At 34.3% G+C, this 12,081-nt stretch overlaps 2 protein-coding genes across 3 annotated transcripts; both read left to right on the forward strand.

The window, feature by feature from the left end:
- The first annotated feature begins 91 nt into the window (after window positions 1-91).
- LOC130741026 (polycomb group protein EMBRYONIC FLOWER 2-like) lies at window positions 92-8,465 on the forward strand. 2 transcript variants are annotated; one of them, XM_057593793.1, is made up of 15 exons: window positions 92-246; window positions 396-545; window positions 893-948; window positions 2,328-2,392; window positions 2,704-2,756; window positions 3,158-3,211; window positions 3,292-3,351; window positions 3,991-4,037; window positions 4,119-4,240; window positions 4,623-4,899; window positions 5,445-5,493; window positions 6,541-6,624; window positions 6,947-7,026; window positions 7,184-7,273; window positions 8,029-8,465. In XM_057593793.1, exons 2-15 carry the CDS (start codon window positions 420-422, stop codon window positions 8,150-8,152), a joined length of 1,287 nt encoding a protein of 428 aa, XP_057449776.1. In that variant the 5' UTR covers window positions 92-246; window positions 396-419; the 3' UTR covers window positions 8,153-8,465. The 2 variants fall into 2 exon arrangements, with proteins under 2 accessions (XP_057449776.1, XP_057449775.1); XM_057593792.1 differs by having other exon boundaries at window positions 103-321.
- Window positions 8,466-9,842: 1,377 nt separating this feature from the next.
- On the forward strand, window positions 9,843-12,066 carry LOC130741028 (uncharacterized). The gene is made up of 6 exons (XM_057593795.1): window positions 9,843-9,929; window positions 10,046-10,082; window positions 10,168-10,403; window positions 10,540-10,576; window positions 10,749-10,921; window positions 11,390-12,066. The coding sequence occupies exons 1-6, from the start codon at window positions 9,879-9,881 to the stop codon at window positions 11,993-11,995; spliced, it is 1,140 nt and encodes a 379-aa protein (XP_057449778.1). The 5' UTR covers window positions 9,843-9,878; the 3' UTR covers window positions 11,996-12,066.
- Window positions 12,067-12,081: the final 15 nt, after the last annotated feature.

The raw sequence follows: 12,081 nt of genomic DNA on the forward strand, positions 1-12,081 counted from the left end.
AATCATATCTTAAAGATGTCTTACTAATTAATTAAAATAAATAAATAAAAACTGTTTTCTCCCACATCTTGAAAATCCAAGTGCAAAAAATCTTCATGTAACTTAGATGGGCCATTATTTGTGTCCAAGCCTAAGCCCTCTTCACTTACTGGGTTGGCGGTGCTAGGCCCCTTCTTCTCCGCTAGATCTCTCCTCATCGGCGACGACGACGACCCTCCGCGTTCCAGTTCCTCATCTCAGTCTCTCGTAAACCTCTCTCTCTCTCTCTCTCGATTTCAACGTTCAGCTCCATTCACCTTTGCGATTAGCGTTTCTCTATCGGTTAGTTAGTTTGACCTAAACGTTTGAGATAGCAACTGTGCCTATGTCTATAACGTTGATTTCATGTTATGCAGGTTGAAATTTTTCCGAAGGACAACATGTGCCGGCAAAATTCTCCAGTGCATCGCGCCCGCGAAGAAGAAATCGTAGCTGATGAGAGCCTCTTGATTTATTGCAAGCCTGTTGAACTCTACAACATTCTCTATCGCCGTGGTCTTCATAATGTAATCTACCACGCGTTTTTCTTGCCACATTGATTTGCACTAGGTTTTCTGAATTTTCAATTATCAAATTCTCCAATTAAGGGCTGAAAATAGGTGAAAGTTTTGGCAATTATGGTGAGCTGAGATGAGCTTGTTTTGAGTGGAATGGAATGTGAATAGGAGATACGGTTGACTGATTTTTCTGATAGTTGAACTCATGATGTTGTGTTATATTTATGTTGGATAATGTGTGTTGTTTGCATATATCTTCCACATTTGGAAGTTGATCTTAGAATTAATGTAGATGTCAAATTTTGTTTTTAAAATCTAAACTTGCTGATTTTACTTAGAATTCGTTTCATTTGCAGCCTACATTTCTGAGGAGATCTTTGCGCTATAAAATAAGAGCAAGGCAAAAAAAGAGGTAAATATGCCTTCCAACTACTTTATATTTACACGTATCGTTTCAATACATTCTGGTTTCATCCTTCTATTTGCTAGACTAGACTACTCTTAATGCTATCTATAGTTTGTTGCTAATTTGTTTGTTAGCCTACACTTGTGGTTTTGGATTTAGTTTATGATTTTTTTGGGTGTTAATCTTATGAATTTTTATTTCAACTTTAGTTTAATGATAGGATTTTCATGATATTTTCCCTATCTATGCTATTGCGTATGCATGTCTATATGTTTTAGGTATATTTTTACATTTATGGTAGAATTTTACGATCCGATTTATGACTTTATGATTTACGATCTTGTACCGCCTCTCCTATCCTGCGTAGAATCTCGATTTTTATCACATTGAAAAAGCAACAAAGGAAAAGGAGTAATGAGGAAAGGTATAATAGCTTATGCCCCAGTGAAGAGATGTGTTTAGTGTAAACATTGGGAAAAGGGGAAAACAATTAAACATTTGGCTATTTTGCTTTCATTTTCTGTACAAACTAACTAACTAATTAGGCATAACACTCATGGTAAAAATAAATGAATAAGATATTAAGATGGTCAATTTAGATTTTAGAAACTCCAAGCTGCTCGCTGACCCCTGTTTTTTTTAATGTTCTGACTATTTTATCCATGTTATTATTACAATTAGCCATTTAGGTGGCTGGTTTTGATGGAAAATTTTCAATTATCAATATGGCACTAGTGGCATGCTTAAGCATGCACTTCATTGATGGGTCAGCTTGTCCCTTGAGGCCTCCACCTTAGTGCCTTAGACGTGCCTTTTGGCGCCTTTGACTCCACTTACAGTTGATTTTTATTCAATTGATGACATAAATTAATTTTGTATTTGTTTCAGTGTTGTCCAATCGCGATTTTTAGCGGGGAATAGCGCGCTATAATGGGCAATACAATGTCGCGATTAGCCAAAAATCCGCTACGCTATAGCGGAGTAGCGCCGCTATAGCCGCTATTTGATAACACTGATTTGTTTTAGAGTGTTCTTTTTCTTTGTGAGCTAATGGTAAGCCGAATTCAAAGGGGAGAGATAAAACTTTTAGAAATGCACAAGCTGTGTTAATTGTTTCTAGTGGATTGTACAGGTTAGAATATAATATAAAACCATTGATGTGGCCCTTACTTGACATGGATGGATTGATTCCTAGATTTAGCAATTTGGTCATACCTGTTGCAAAATTTACATTCAAGAGCTGGCAAATCTTGCTGTTGCTAATTCGCCTGCATAACAATTAACAGATGGACTTATTTTGAATTATGCTTTATCTTTTTGTTTATAATTTTATCATTCTCTTGCTTCCTTGGATGGACAATATATGGTTGCCTTCTATTTTATAGGTTGAGAGCAGGAATTGTGATTTTCAACTACAGGGACCGTTGCAACATGGTTCGGAAGACTGAAGGTACATCATATTATCAACAACTAGGTTCAACTTTGCATCTTACCACTGCCTTCAATCAAACTTGTCATGATCATTGCATCAACGCTTTTTTGATTCACCAATTACTCCTTCCAAATGCTTATGGCTGATAAAGTGCAGAACTGCATCTACCTGATTTGGACGAATAAGACTTGAACTGACATTTTTTATTGCTCTTTTTCATTTGTTTTTGGTGGTCTGTTATGTTATTCACTCGTCATATAAAAATTTCTTTTATATACGAGAAGGATTTTGACAGTACTGGTACATTTCTTGTCTCTTTCCAAGTGCAGTGACTGAAGACTTTTCTTGTCCATTTTGCTTGATGCAGTGTGCGAGCTTTAAGGTATAATCTGTGAGTTGTGTACTATAGTTATGCTGGTTCTTTCATAATTTAACAATTAGGAAGGTTGTCACCCCTTTTTCTCTGTTAGAATTTAGATAACTTTGGAAACGTTTGTTATGGAAAAAGTATTTGATTTCAGTATTTAGCATATTCATTCTCTAGTTTGAACAGCAGAGTCTATGTAGTATTGTTTCAGAGTGGTAAAAAAAATTAATCTGTAAATGTTGGTGGTTCTTGCACTGTTGCACATCTCAGCTTGCTCTTCTTTTGCTAGAATATTATTTCCTAATTTGCTCTTCTTTCACAATTTCTCCCAATCAGTTTCAAACTTTCTATTTAATTCTCCATTTTCTAATTGTGTTCTCTGTGGCCATTTTATCAACTTCTGTTTATTTGTGCAGGGTTTGCGATTTCATCTTTGTTCATCGCATGATCTATTCAACTTTGAGTTCTGGGTTCGCAATTGTAACTATATGTTAACTTTTACTTATCTATTTGTTCTGAATGTTTTTTTAACTATACTTGTGTTTTATAGGTTACTGAAGATTACCAAGCAGTGAACGTCTCTGTGAAAATTGACATATTAAGATCTGAGGTCAGAACCATATTTAATTAGGATTTGGGGTGAATGGTTTATTTTGCTCGAGGGTTGTAAGTTGTTCACAGAAGATACTGTTGATCAAAATCATCAGAAGTAATGTTGACAGATGTGTTCTCTTTCTAATGGATTCATAAAATGTTTATCCTATAAAATCAAGTTTCTGTGATGATTACCAAGAGAAGTGCTCTTGGTGTTGGATAGCTCATTCTCATTGCAGCTATTTAGGTTTTCTTGGTTTCGGTCTGTAGTACACTAGTCTTGATGATGTATGTTAAAATGGGTCTCATGTTGATGATGGATGTTAAAATGGGTCCCATAATATAGGATCTATATCTCATGTCAGGATCAGGGGTAGATCATGCTTTTTTTAATTTTATTTTTTCCCGCTGCAAAATGTGTAATTTTCCCAATATATTCCTATAGGCATTGGGTAAAGATTGAACAAAGCTCTGTCATGCCTGGACACATCTAACATAACACTTGTCTTAAATTTTTCAGTCATTTTACTAAGATTTAGTGCCCAAAACGCCTTTTTTGAATGACTATGTGATTACAAACCCTTTTCCATTTAAAATGTATGCTTTTCTTTTTGCTAGTTATATATTTTATTAACATGTATGTATTTTGCTGCAGAATGTTGCTGATGGAGTAATACCACAATCACAAACGTTCTTCTTCTGGTTGGTTGTGTATATTTATTTAAAGCTCTCACTGACCAATTAATAAAATTTTAAGATTGTTGACATAAGTTATTTAAACAGTTCAAGACATCGAAAGCATAGACGAAAGGACTCTGTTCAAAATGAAAAGCGTGCCAATGTAAAGTTCCTGGAGTTGGACTCACCAGAAGGCATACAGAATGGATTTTTGCAGAAAGACGATGGTATCCATTGTATTTTGATACCTTCTGTTACTAGAATTAGAAACAATATCAGAGACAGTTTTAGTTATCTGTTCCTTTGGGCCTAGATCAAACGAATGTTACCAAAAGTCCAAAATGCATGAGATTTGTTTTTTAAAGCATACTAGTAAAAAAGGTTATATTGTTTGGTGCATATATTGTAGAAAACGGAAGAGTGACAGATGCAATAGATTTTGTTTCTAACCAGTAAAAAAGAGAAGTGGGAAATGCCCACTCTCCTGGAGGATTTCTGGCAAAGGGGCAAATACCCACTCTCTTTTTTACCAGCTTGTTGATCAGTGTCTATACAATTCATGACCCATAAATTCTGTGAATAGCACTAAAATTCTAAAGTTAATTGTAGATATCCTGTCCAGCAAAGGGGAGAATATGTCTAAAGCATCTCATACCGAGAAGAATCTGCAGAATGAAAGACACGGAGGGGGAAGTTTTGGTCCTGATCCTCCTAGCCCCATGGACTGCCTGGAACATGTAGAATCTAGTTTCAACATTCCAGGAGTTTCCATTGCCATGCCCCAATCTTCTGGGGACCCTGAATGTGGTAAAACAATAAATAAAAATGGTCCTGCTCTGCCTACCAAAGCAAAGAAGTTGAATGTGGATCGCTCAGACTCAAGGAAGTATGTTAACTATGTTCACAAGATGTTTTTGGTTTTTATTATTTTTGAAGATAAAAACTGCGGTTTTAAATGGAGTGATCATACTCAACTATTTTTTATTCACTTATTAACTAGGTTTTTTGTTCATGCATATGGACACAAGTATAGTTTCTGATAGATATGGTAATTTTTAAACATCACTTTGTCTTTGTTAACTGTTAAGTTCTAAAAACATTTTCAGTATTTTTAAATAATATTAAATTATATGAAGCGAAATACCTCTGGGGATCTTTGAGTATTACAATTTTTTTATTGTATTTCTGTCATCTCGGATTGGAGTTTCTTGGCTCATGCATATGCAATTTTACTGCCATCAATTCATCATCAGCATCTTCCATCAAATGATTTTATTTTATTTTTTCCGATTAATGTTTTAAACTTTGTATTCACCATGAATTATGATTAGTTTGAGAGGATTGACTCATAGTCATTATTCTTTTTAATCTTATGAATGTCCTGATTTGGGTATTTTGATTCTTCTTCTTAATTCAAAATTGTTTCTTCAGTCGCATGCTCCTGCAGAAGAGACAGTTCTTTCACTCACATAGAGTTCAGGTGATTAGTTATCTTAGATCTCACTCAAATTTTTTTTCCCCACATATGCGCTTCTTAAGATTATTGGTGTATGGGCCATTTTATGTATAAATTATTTGCTACAAGTGAATTACAGGCTCTTGTGATTTGTTAACTGGGGAACCTTTGCTTTTTATGTCAACTGCTATCTGTCATACACTCATGCTTGGATTGGGTACTAGAGTTCTAATTCTCATTTTGTAATTACCACTAGCTTTTGGAAATTTAATCTCAAACTAACAATCGTACATGGGTCAATGTTTACCACTGGTTTTCTTTATCTTCTGATTTTTGAAACTCGCTTTTTCATATGCTAGAGTCCATTATCAGCTTTTTCGTTGTTTGATATTCTAGACATTTTAAGTAGGGAAGGAGGAAAGAGAACAAGCTAGTGAGTGAATACTCTGAAATTGATATTGATGTGACACAATATAAAAAGCACTAGCCATTATTTATACTATTACTGAACTCCTAATCCTACTTAAGTTCTAATACATGAAGATAAAACGATAAATCATGAACAAGATCATATAAAATACTTAAATATTCTAATATACAATAATGATATTATGAGATATTCTCTGGATGTTCTAACAGTTTGGTTAAGCTATGAAGTCAGAAGATCTTTATTTATTTTCTCATATAATTTGTCTCCTCTGCTCTCTTTTGGCTAATTTATCTGATGTTCCCCTATTTCCCTTCATATCTAGATCCCTTCAAATGACTATTTTCTCTTTTTTGAATAGCTTTTAGGATCTTCAAAGCTTTTCTCTGTAATTCTTTTCCATTTGGATATTATTGAAAAAAAATTTAGTTTGATGTACAATAGTTATCTTGATGTGCTTATGTGTAACACCAACCCCAGCTAGGTTTGATATAATACTATAATTGTTGTATAGTTTGTGAAAAGTTTTAGTCTTGGGCGTTCAAAGTATCTGATTGGTTTGAATTTCAAACCCTTACATGGGCTGATAAAATAATATATTTTAGTTGTTTCTGATCTCCATCTCTTTGTTGTTTTGATTGAAGCCTATGGCACTAGATCAAGTGTTATCAGATCGTGATAGTGAAGATGAGGGTGATGATGACATTGCTGATCTTGAAGATAGAAGGGTAAACTTAAAAAATCTTTCAAATCCTTCTACTTTTTCACTTTTTTTCCCTTTTCTACATATTAAAATAATGTATTTGGATTTGTTACTTCTGGCACATGTTGTAGAATGAACAGATAATTTATTGCATTTAGTATAGCGTTCCAACTCTTAGTTGCCAAATTATATTTTGCTGAAATTATGCTGCTCCTTTTTACTTCTGAAAATTCCTAGTTCATTTTGGTTCTTTACTGCTCTAGGTTGTTCCTAAGATCTTTTGAAGTTCACTATTGGATGCTTAAAGTGCAACAAATTTACATTACCACCATTACTTAATGTTGCAGATGCTTGATGATTTTGTGGACGTTTCCAAAGATGAAAAGCAGCTCATGCATCTCTGGAACTCTTTTATGAGGAAACAAAGGTGTCTTCTGGTGGCCACCATATTAATCATTCATTTTTGTTCCTTTTCCCTCATAATTATTACTAGTTTGCTAGCTGGGTTTGACATGATGAATGAAATAAATGTTCTAATTCACGTGCATGATTATTGTTGGTTTCATGTGTTTTTACTGTGGTAGGGTGCTGGCTGATGGTCACATGCCATGGGCCTGTGAGGCATTTTCGAAGCTTTATGGAAAAGAGCTGATCTCATCCCCAGCTTTATTTTGGTATTCATTTTGCTCCTTACTTTCATCAATATTTCTCTAATTCTATGTACTTCCCTGAATCATGCTGAAAGATCATAGAAGTATCTGTTTACCCATTGTCCTTGGCAGTACTGAAGTGATGAGTTCTAGAAATTAACTACCAAGTACTAATGAATCACTTAATAAAATCTATCCTAGCTATAATAAGTGGGTGAAAAATTGTGCTAAATTCCTGTAAGGGCGCCTTTAGATAAACAACTTAATTAAGCGTTTATATCACACATTTATAAGCTAATTTGAGAAGCTTATTGAAATAAACTCAAGAAGCTTTTAGGTAGGTCATACTCAAAAGCTATTTTCATTAGCCAACCCAAACACTTGGTGATAGGAACTGAATGTATTATTTCACTTGGTATGGATATTTGAGAGACTAGCTTTGAATGTAAGAGCCTAATAGGAATTACACAGTATCATTATAGGAAAACGGAAAAGAAAAATCAGAGTAAGAAACTTCTGTGCCTAGGCACAAGCCACCCCGCACTATCCAGAGAATTTCCTAACCTCCCTCCTTGCCCCTCCTCTCTTCATTTTTCACCCTCCCTCGATGATTCCCGCACCTTTCCGACCACTCCCCTTCTTCCACGTGTCCATGTTGTTAGGATTCCACATAACAATCCTCTCCAAGTTGTTGTTCATATACATTTTTTCTTTAGTATTATTGTTTTACTACTATTTTAGCATCCTGTGTTTGCAAAATTAAATATCCTGATATTCAGGTGTTGGAGATTATTCATGATCAAACTTTGGAATCACGGTCTTCTTGATGCTTCCTCAATGAACAACTGTAGTAAAATATTAGATAGTTTCAGAAACGAGGGATCGGATACTGGCAAAAAATAATGACCAGAAAGAAACTGACTCGGCCGTAAGAGTATACAGTCTTCACCTGCCCTGTATCTTATTGATTGCAGGATTCCATTTTCGGATTTGTATAATTTATTATTTTTAATCTATCATTTTTTTTGAAAGTTTTAATCTATCATTGGACTATACATTGTATCAACATTCCCAATGTATGAGATTGAAATTTAGGTGGTCCCCTTCAGTGATGTTTCTTAATCATGTGTTGTCTCAAATGTAAAATTTCTTTCATATAATTACAAAAATGTATAAAGTACTTACACAACATGATATTTTACATTTTACTTTGTCACCGAATGGATTTTAATGACATTTAAATTTTTATAATCTTGCAAGTCTCCAGTCGGGTAGGTTTATTAGGTAACATCTTTTGTATGTTGATGTTACGAAGCCCGCACAAATCACAACATTCAGCTCATGAACAACTTTGTTATCTCTAAACAACCTTTAGATAACAATTTTGTTTCGTTACATTAGAAAAAATGCCCTTGATAATTCTTACTATTGATATTGAACATCATGAAGAGGTTAAATATGTTTTCGCTCCAAATAAAATACATTATTTTTGGTGAGTTTTGGTCTGGTCTCTCTTATTCAATAACTGCATAGTTTTATAATTAGAGTGCTTGAACCCATCTATTTTGAAGTTGAGGAACTAAAATAAAATATGATATACCATGCAATGTAGGGTTTACATATAGTTCAAGTGATGATAAGTACTATTTGATGTTCAAGTTATTTATTGCATATTTTCATTTGTATCTTTTACGGAAAAATCATTTTCTCTTGAAATAGCGGAATTCATGGTAATCATCATAATTTTTTTATCAATTTATAAAGGCCATTAAAATAACTGAACTATTTTTGTTCTACCATTAACTCCATTTGTTTTTTTTAATTATATTTATAACTATTACTACTAATGAATACAAACTTTTGTTCATTTTTTCAAGTGAGTGATTTTTCCATTCACATATATTGAGATATAGGCTATTGAGATAATTCTTTCAAAAAAAGACTAATGAGATAATAAAGAGCTAGAGCAATAAAAATTCACCATCCACAAATAAAGAAAAATCAATAGAGACAACATGTTCTATGACCTCGTTTGAAAATACGGCTTAATTAAGTGCTTATGGTAATAAACGTTTATTTATAAGCTATTTTAAAAACTTATTGAAATAAATTAAAAATAAGCTACATATAAGCTTAAGCTCTTTTTCATAAGCTGTTTGCATAAACTTTCCCAAACACTGACATAAGAGTTTATGCTATTAGATAAGCTCAAATAAACTCTTCCAAACTGAGCCTATATTTTTTTGGTTATAGGAGGAAAATTAACGACAAAGAAAAACTAGTTTAAAACATCTAAATACAGTGATGCAGAAACAAATGAGGGTGACCGATTCCACACTCCAATGTGCAACAAATTCCATACATAACATAAATTTGTAATTCAAAAAAAATTAGCTGCATTTATAGAATATAAGATTTTAACATAGGAATATTCTAATACGCAAAATTTTATAAATTCCTTTGAGCATCACCAAAAAGCAAATAATCAATTAATTTAAGAAAACGAATTTTCATAAAATTGGCGCCAATCCAAGTCCGCGAAATTTCAAATTTGTGAAAATTTTTAGAAAGAATAAGAACTGAGTAGCTTCATTTCACCACTTGTTCGTACCTTGGTCGATGCATTTTCATGGAATCAATCCCAAACCTTCAAGTTCAAGGCTCCAATTCCCAGTCTGAGGTACCCATTTTCCGACTTGCCCCCATCTCCAATCGATTTCCCATTTTACTTTTGTTGTTTGGCTACTGAGAAAATCTGGTGTGCCCTCTTTTCTCAATTCTTCCTTATTTTTGCAGGTTCCCAGTTCCCTGTCATCGCTACGGGATTCTTCTGGTTAGTATCCGGATCTCAATGTTTTCAATTATTAGGGCGAAATAGAACCTGAAACCTAATTGTGTTTTGTGGCTTTATCTGTCAGAGCCTCCTGATGTTGGCAATTGGTTCTCTAGCTATCAGTATCAGACTCCTGATCCGGATTCGAATTTTAGTTTCGAAGGATTCGCTCTCAGAAGACGCGACGAAGAAGAAGAAGAAGAAGCGAATGTTGAAGAGATTAGGGCCAGAGATGAAGTTGTTGTTGGGAAGAAGCTAGTGCAATGTAGCGGAAATTCTTGCGAAGTCGATGATCGTATTGAAGAGGGGTGCTTGAACCAGGTTAATTTTCTGCTCAATTTTTTCATTTTTGATTAGGCAAAGAAATTAAAAAATTCAGCTCAAGGTTAGGGTTTTGTGCTTAGAATTTGGGACTTTACAATTTTTGTTGATTTTAATTTTCTTTTTTTTGTTACAGAATCTGGATTCTGTCAATTCAAGCTTGCTATTTTCTGGTTTGTACCTTGCAACATTGTTCTATTAGAATTTCTTTGGTAAATAGTCATTATAATTTGTCTGCCATGGAAAAAAGAGTCAGCAATTGTACATACAAGTAGTCATTGTAATATGATTTCGATTATTCAGCAAGATAACAGTGATTGCCTTTTTTTGTCCCCCTTGATTCAGAGCCTCCAGACATCAGGAACTGGTTCTCAAGCTATAACTATGAGTCTTCTGGATTTGATACAAGTAGTCTTTTCAGTGATGAAGATTCTGAAGAGAATAGGCGTGGGGATGACAGGTTTGATGTTGGAGTCATGAATGAAGCTGAAACGAGGTCTTCTGATAAAAACATGAAGGTAAAGCAAGAGCAGCCTTGAAGCTGGGTTCTCATTCTTTGTTTCTCTTTTAATACCCCTGTTAGTATATAATGCATATTCACTAATTGGAAAATATAATGTTCTTAAATTCTTATGCAAGGCATCTAATATTGGTGAATTAGCATGTATGCTTAATTTCACTTAGAAATAGAAGACTTCACTTGCTGATGAATATATACTGCTTGTTTTGTGAAAATTCAGACGTAAGAGAAAGAAAGTTTGGTGGATATATGACTATAACATGTTTTGATAAACTTCTCTTTCACCAATATCAATTCTAGCACTCAAAAGCTATTAACAGAAACTTCTCCCTAGAATTGATTTTGGCTTCAAAATCAATTCTAGAAGGACTTCTAAACATGCACTTAGTAAATGCATCAATATGATTCTAGTAATTTCCTCCAAGTCAGCTGTGGTCACTGTTTTTCTTTGGTGTTGATTTCACAGGGTTATGATAGTGCTGAAATGAAGAAAAATGTAACTCCTGCTGATACTTCCTATTTGGAAAAGACTTTGCAGCAATGTGTGCAAGACAAGACATTGCAAAATAATCTTAGTCCAACTAAGTATGACGAGAAATTGAACACGAGTCAAGGAAGCCTTGTCTCAATTGCAATGAGACCTCCAAAGCTGGTACAAGATAGTGGCACGAGAGAAGCCAGATTGGAGGCTGAAGTCCAGCATGAAAAGTTTGACACAAGCTCAAGTTCAACCAAAAGCTTTTCAGCAAGGAGTTCAAATTGTACAACAAACAAAGAAAATGACTGTTTTGTTACAGCAAGGAAGAATAGTAGCACCAGAGCAAATGATGAAAATTCTTGGAAGAGACCAGAAAAGATATTATTACAGTGTTCAACAAATCCAGGAACAGTTCCATTGGCATGTGAAAAGCGTGCCGTGACAAAGAGAAAGGCATTAACAGAAGCAACAAATCTTCAACAATCGAATGACTTGGAGATTACAGGTAAATGGCAATGCCCACAGAAACGTAAACCTTATGTTGGGCCTGCTCTGAAGCAACTTAGGCTTGAGCGCTGGGTTCGTAGGGTTTGAAAGTGGATCTCCCATTGTGTAACAGCATAACACATATCAAATGACCATGTAGGGTGTTTTAATTGTGTTAATTATGATTTCTGTTC

Source organism: Lotus japonicus, chromosome 2 (genome assembly GCF_012489685.1).
Source record: "Lotus japonicus ecotype B-129 chromosome 2, LjGifu_v1.2".
NCBI lineage: Eukaryota > Viridiplantae > Streptophyta > Magnoliopsida > Fabales > Fabaceae > Lotus > Lotus japonicus.

What these genes read in the sequence shown, in the direction of transcription:
- LOC130741026 (XM_057593793.1), top strand. Translation starts at nt 420, where the DNA reads ATGTGCCGGCAAAATTCTCCAGTGCATCGCGCCCGCGAAGAAGAAATC. An exon ending in CATGGTTCGGAAGACTGAAG is followed by an intron (nt 2,393 to 2,703) that starts GTACATCATATT and finishes TTCCAAGTGCAG; the next exon opens with TGACTGAAGACTTTTCTTGT. An exon ending in TCTTTTATGAGGAAACAAAG is followed by an intron (nt 7,027 to 7,183) that starts GTGTCTTCTGGT and finishes TTACTGTGGTAG; the next exon opens with GGTGCTGGCTGATGGTCACA.
- LOC130741028 (XM_057593795.1), top strand. Translation starts at nt 9,879, where the DNA reads ATGGAATCAATCCCAAACCTTCAAGTTCAAGGCTCCAATTCCCAGTCT. An exon ending in ATCGCTACGGGATTCTTCTG is followed by an intron (nt 10,083 to 10,167) that starts GTTAGTATCCGG and finishes TTTATCTGTCAG; the next exon opens with AGCCTCCTGATGTTGGCAAT. An exon ending in AAGAGGGGTGCTTGAACCAG is followed by an intron (nt 10,404 to 10,539) that starts GTTAATTTTCTG and finishes TTTTTGTTACAG; the next exon opens with AATCTGGATTCTGTCAATTC.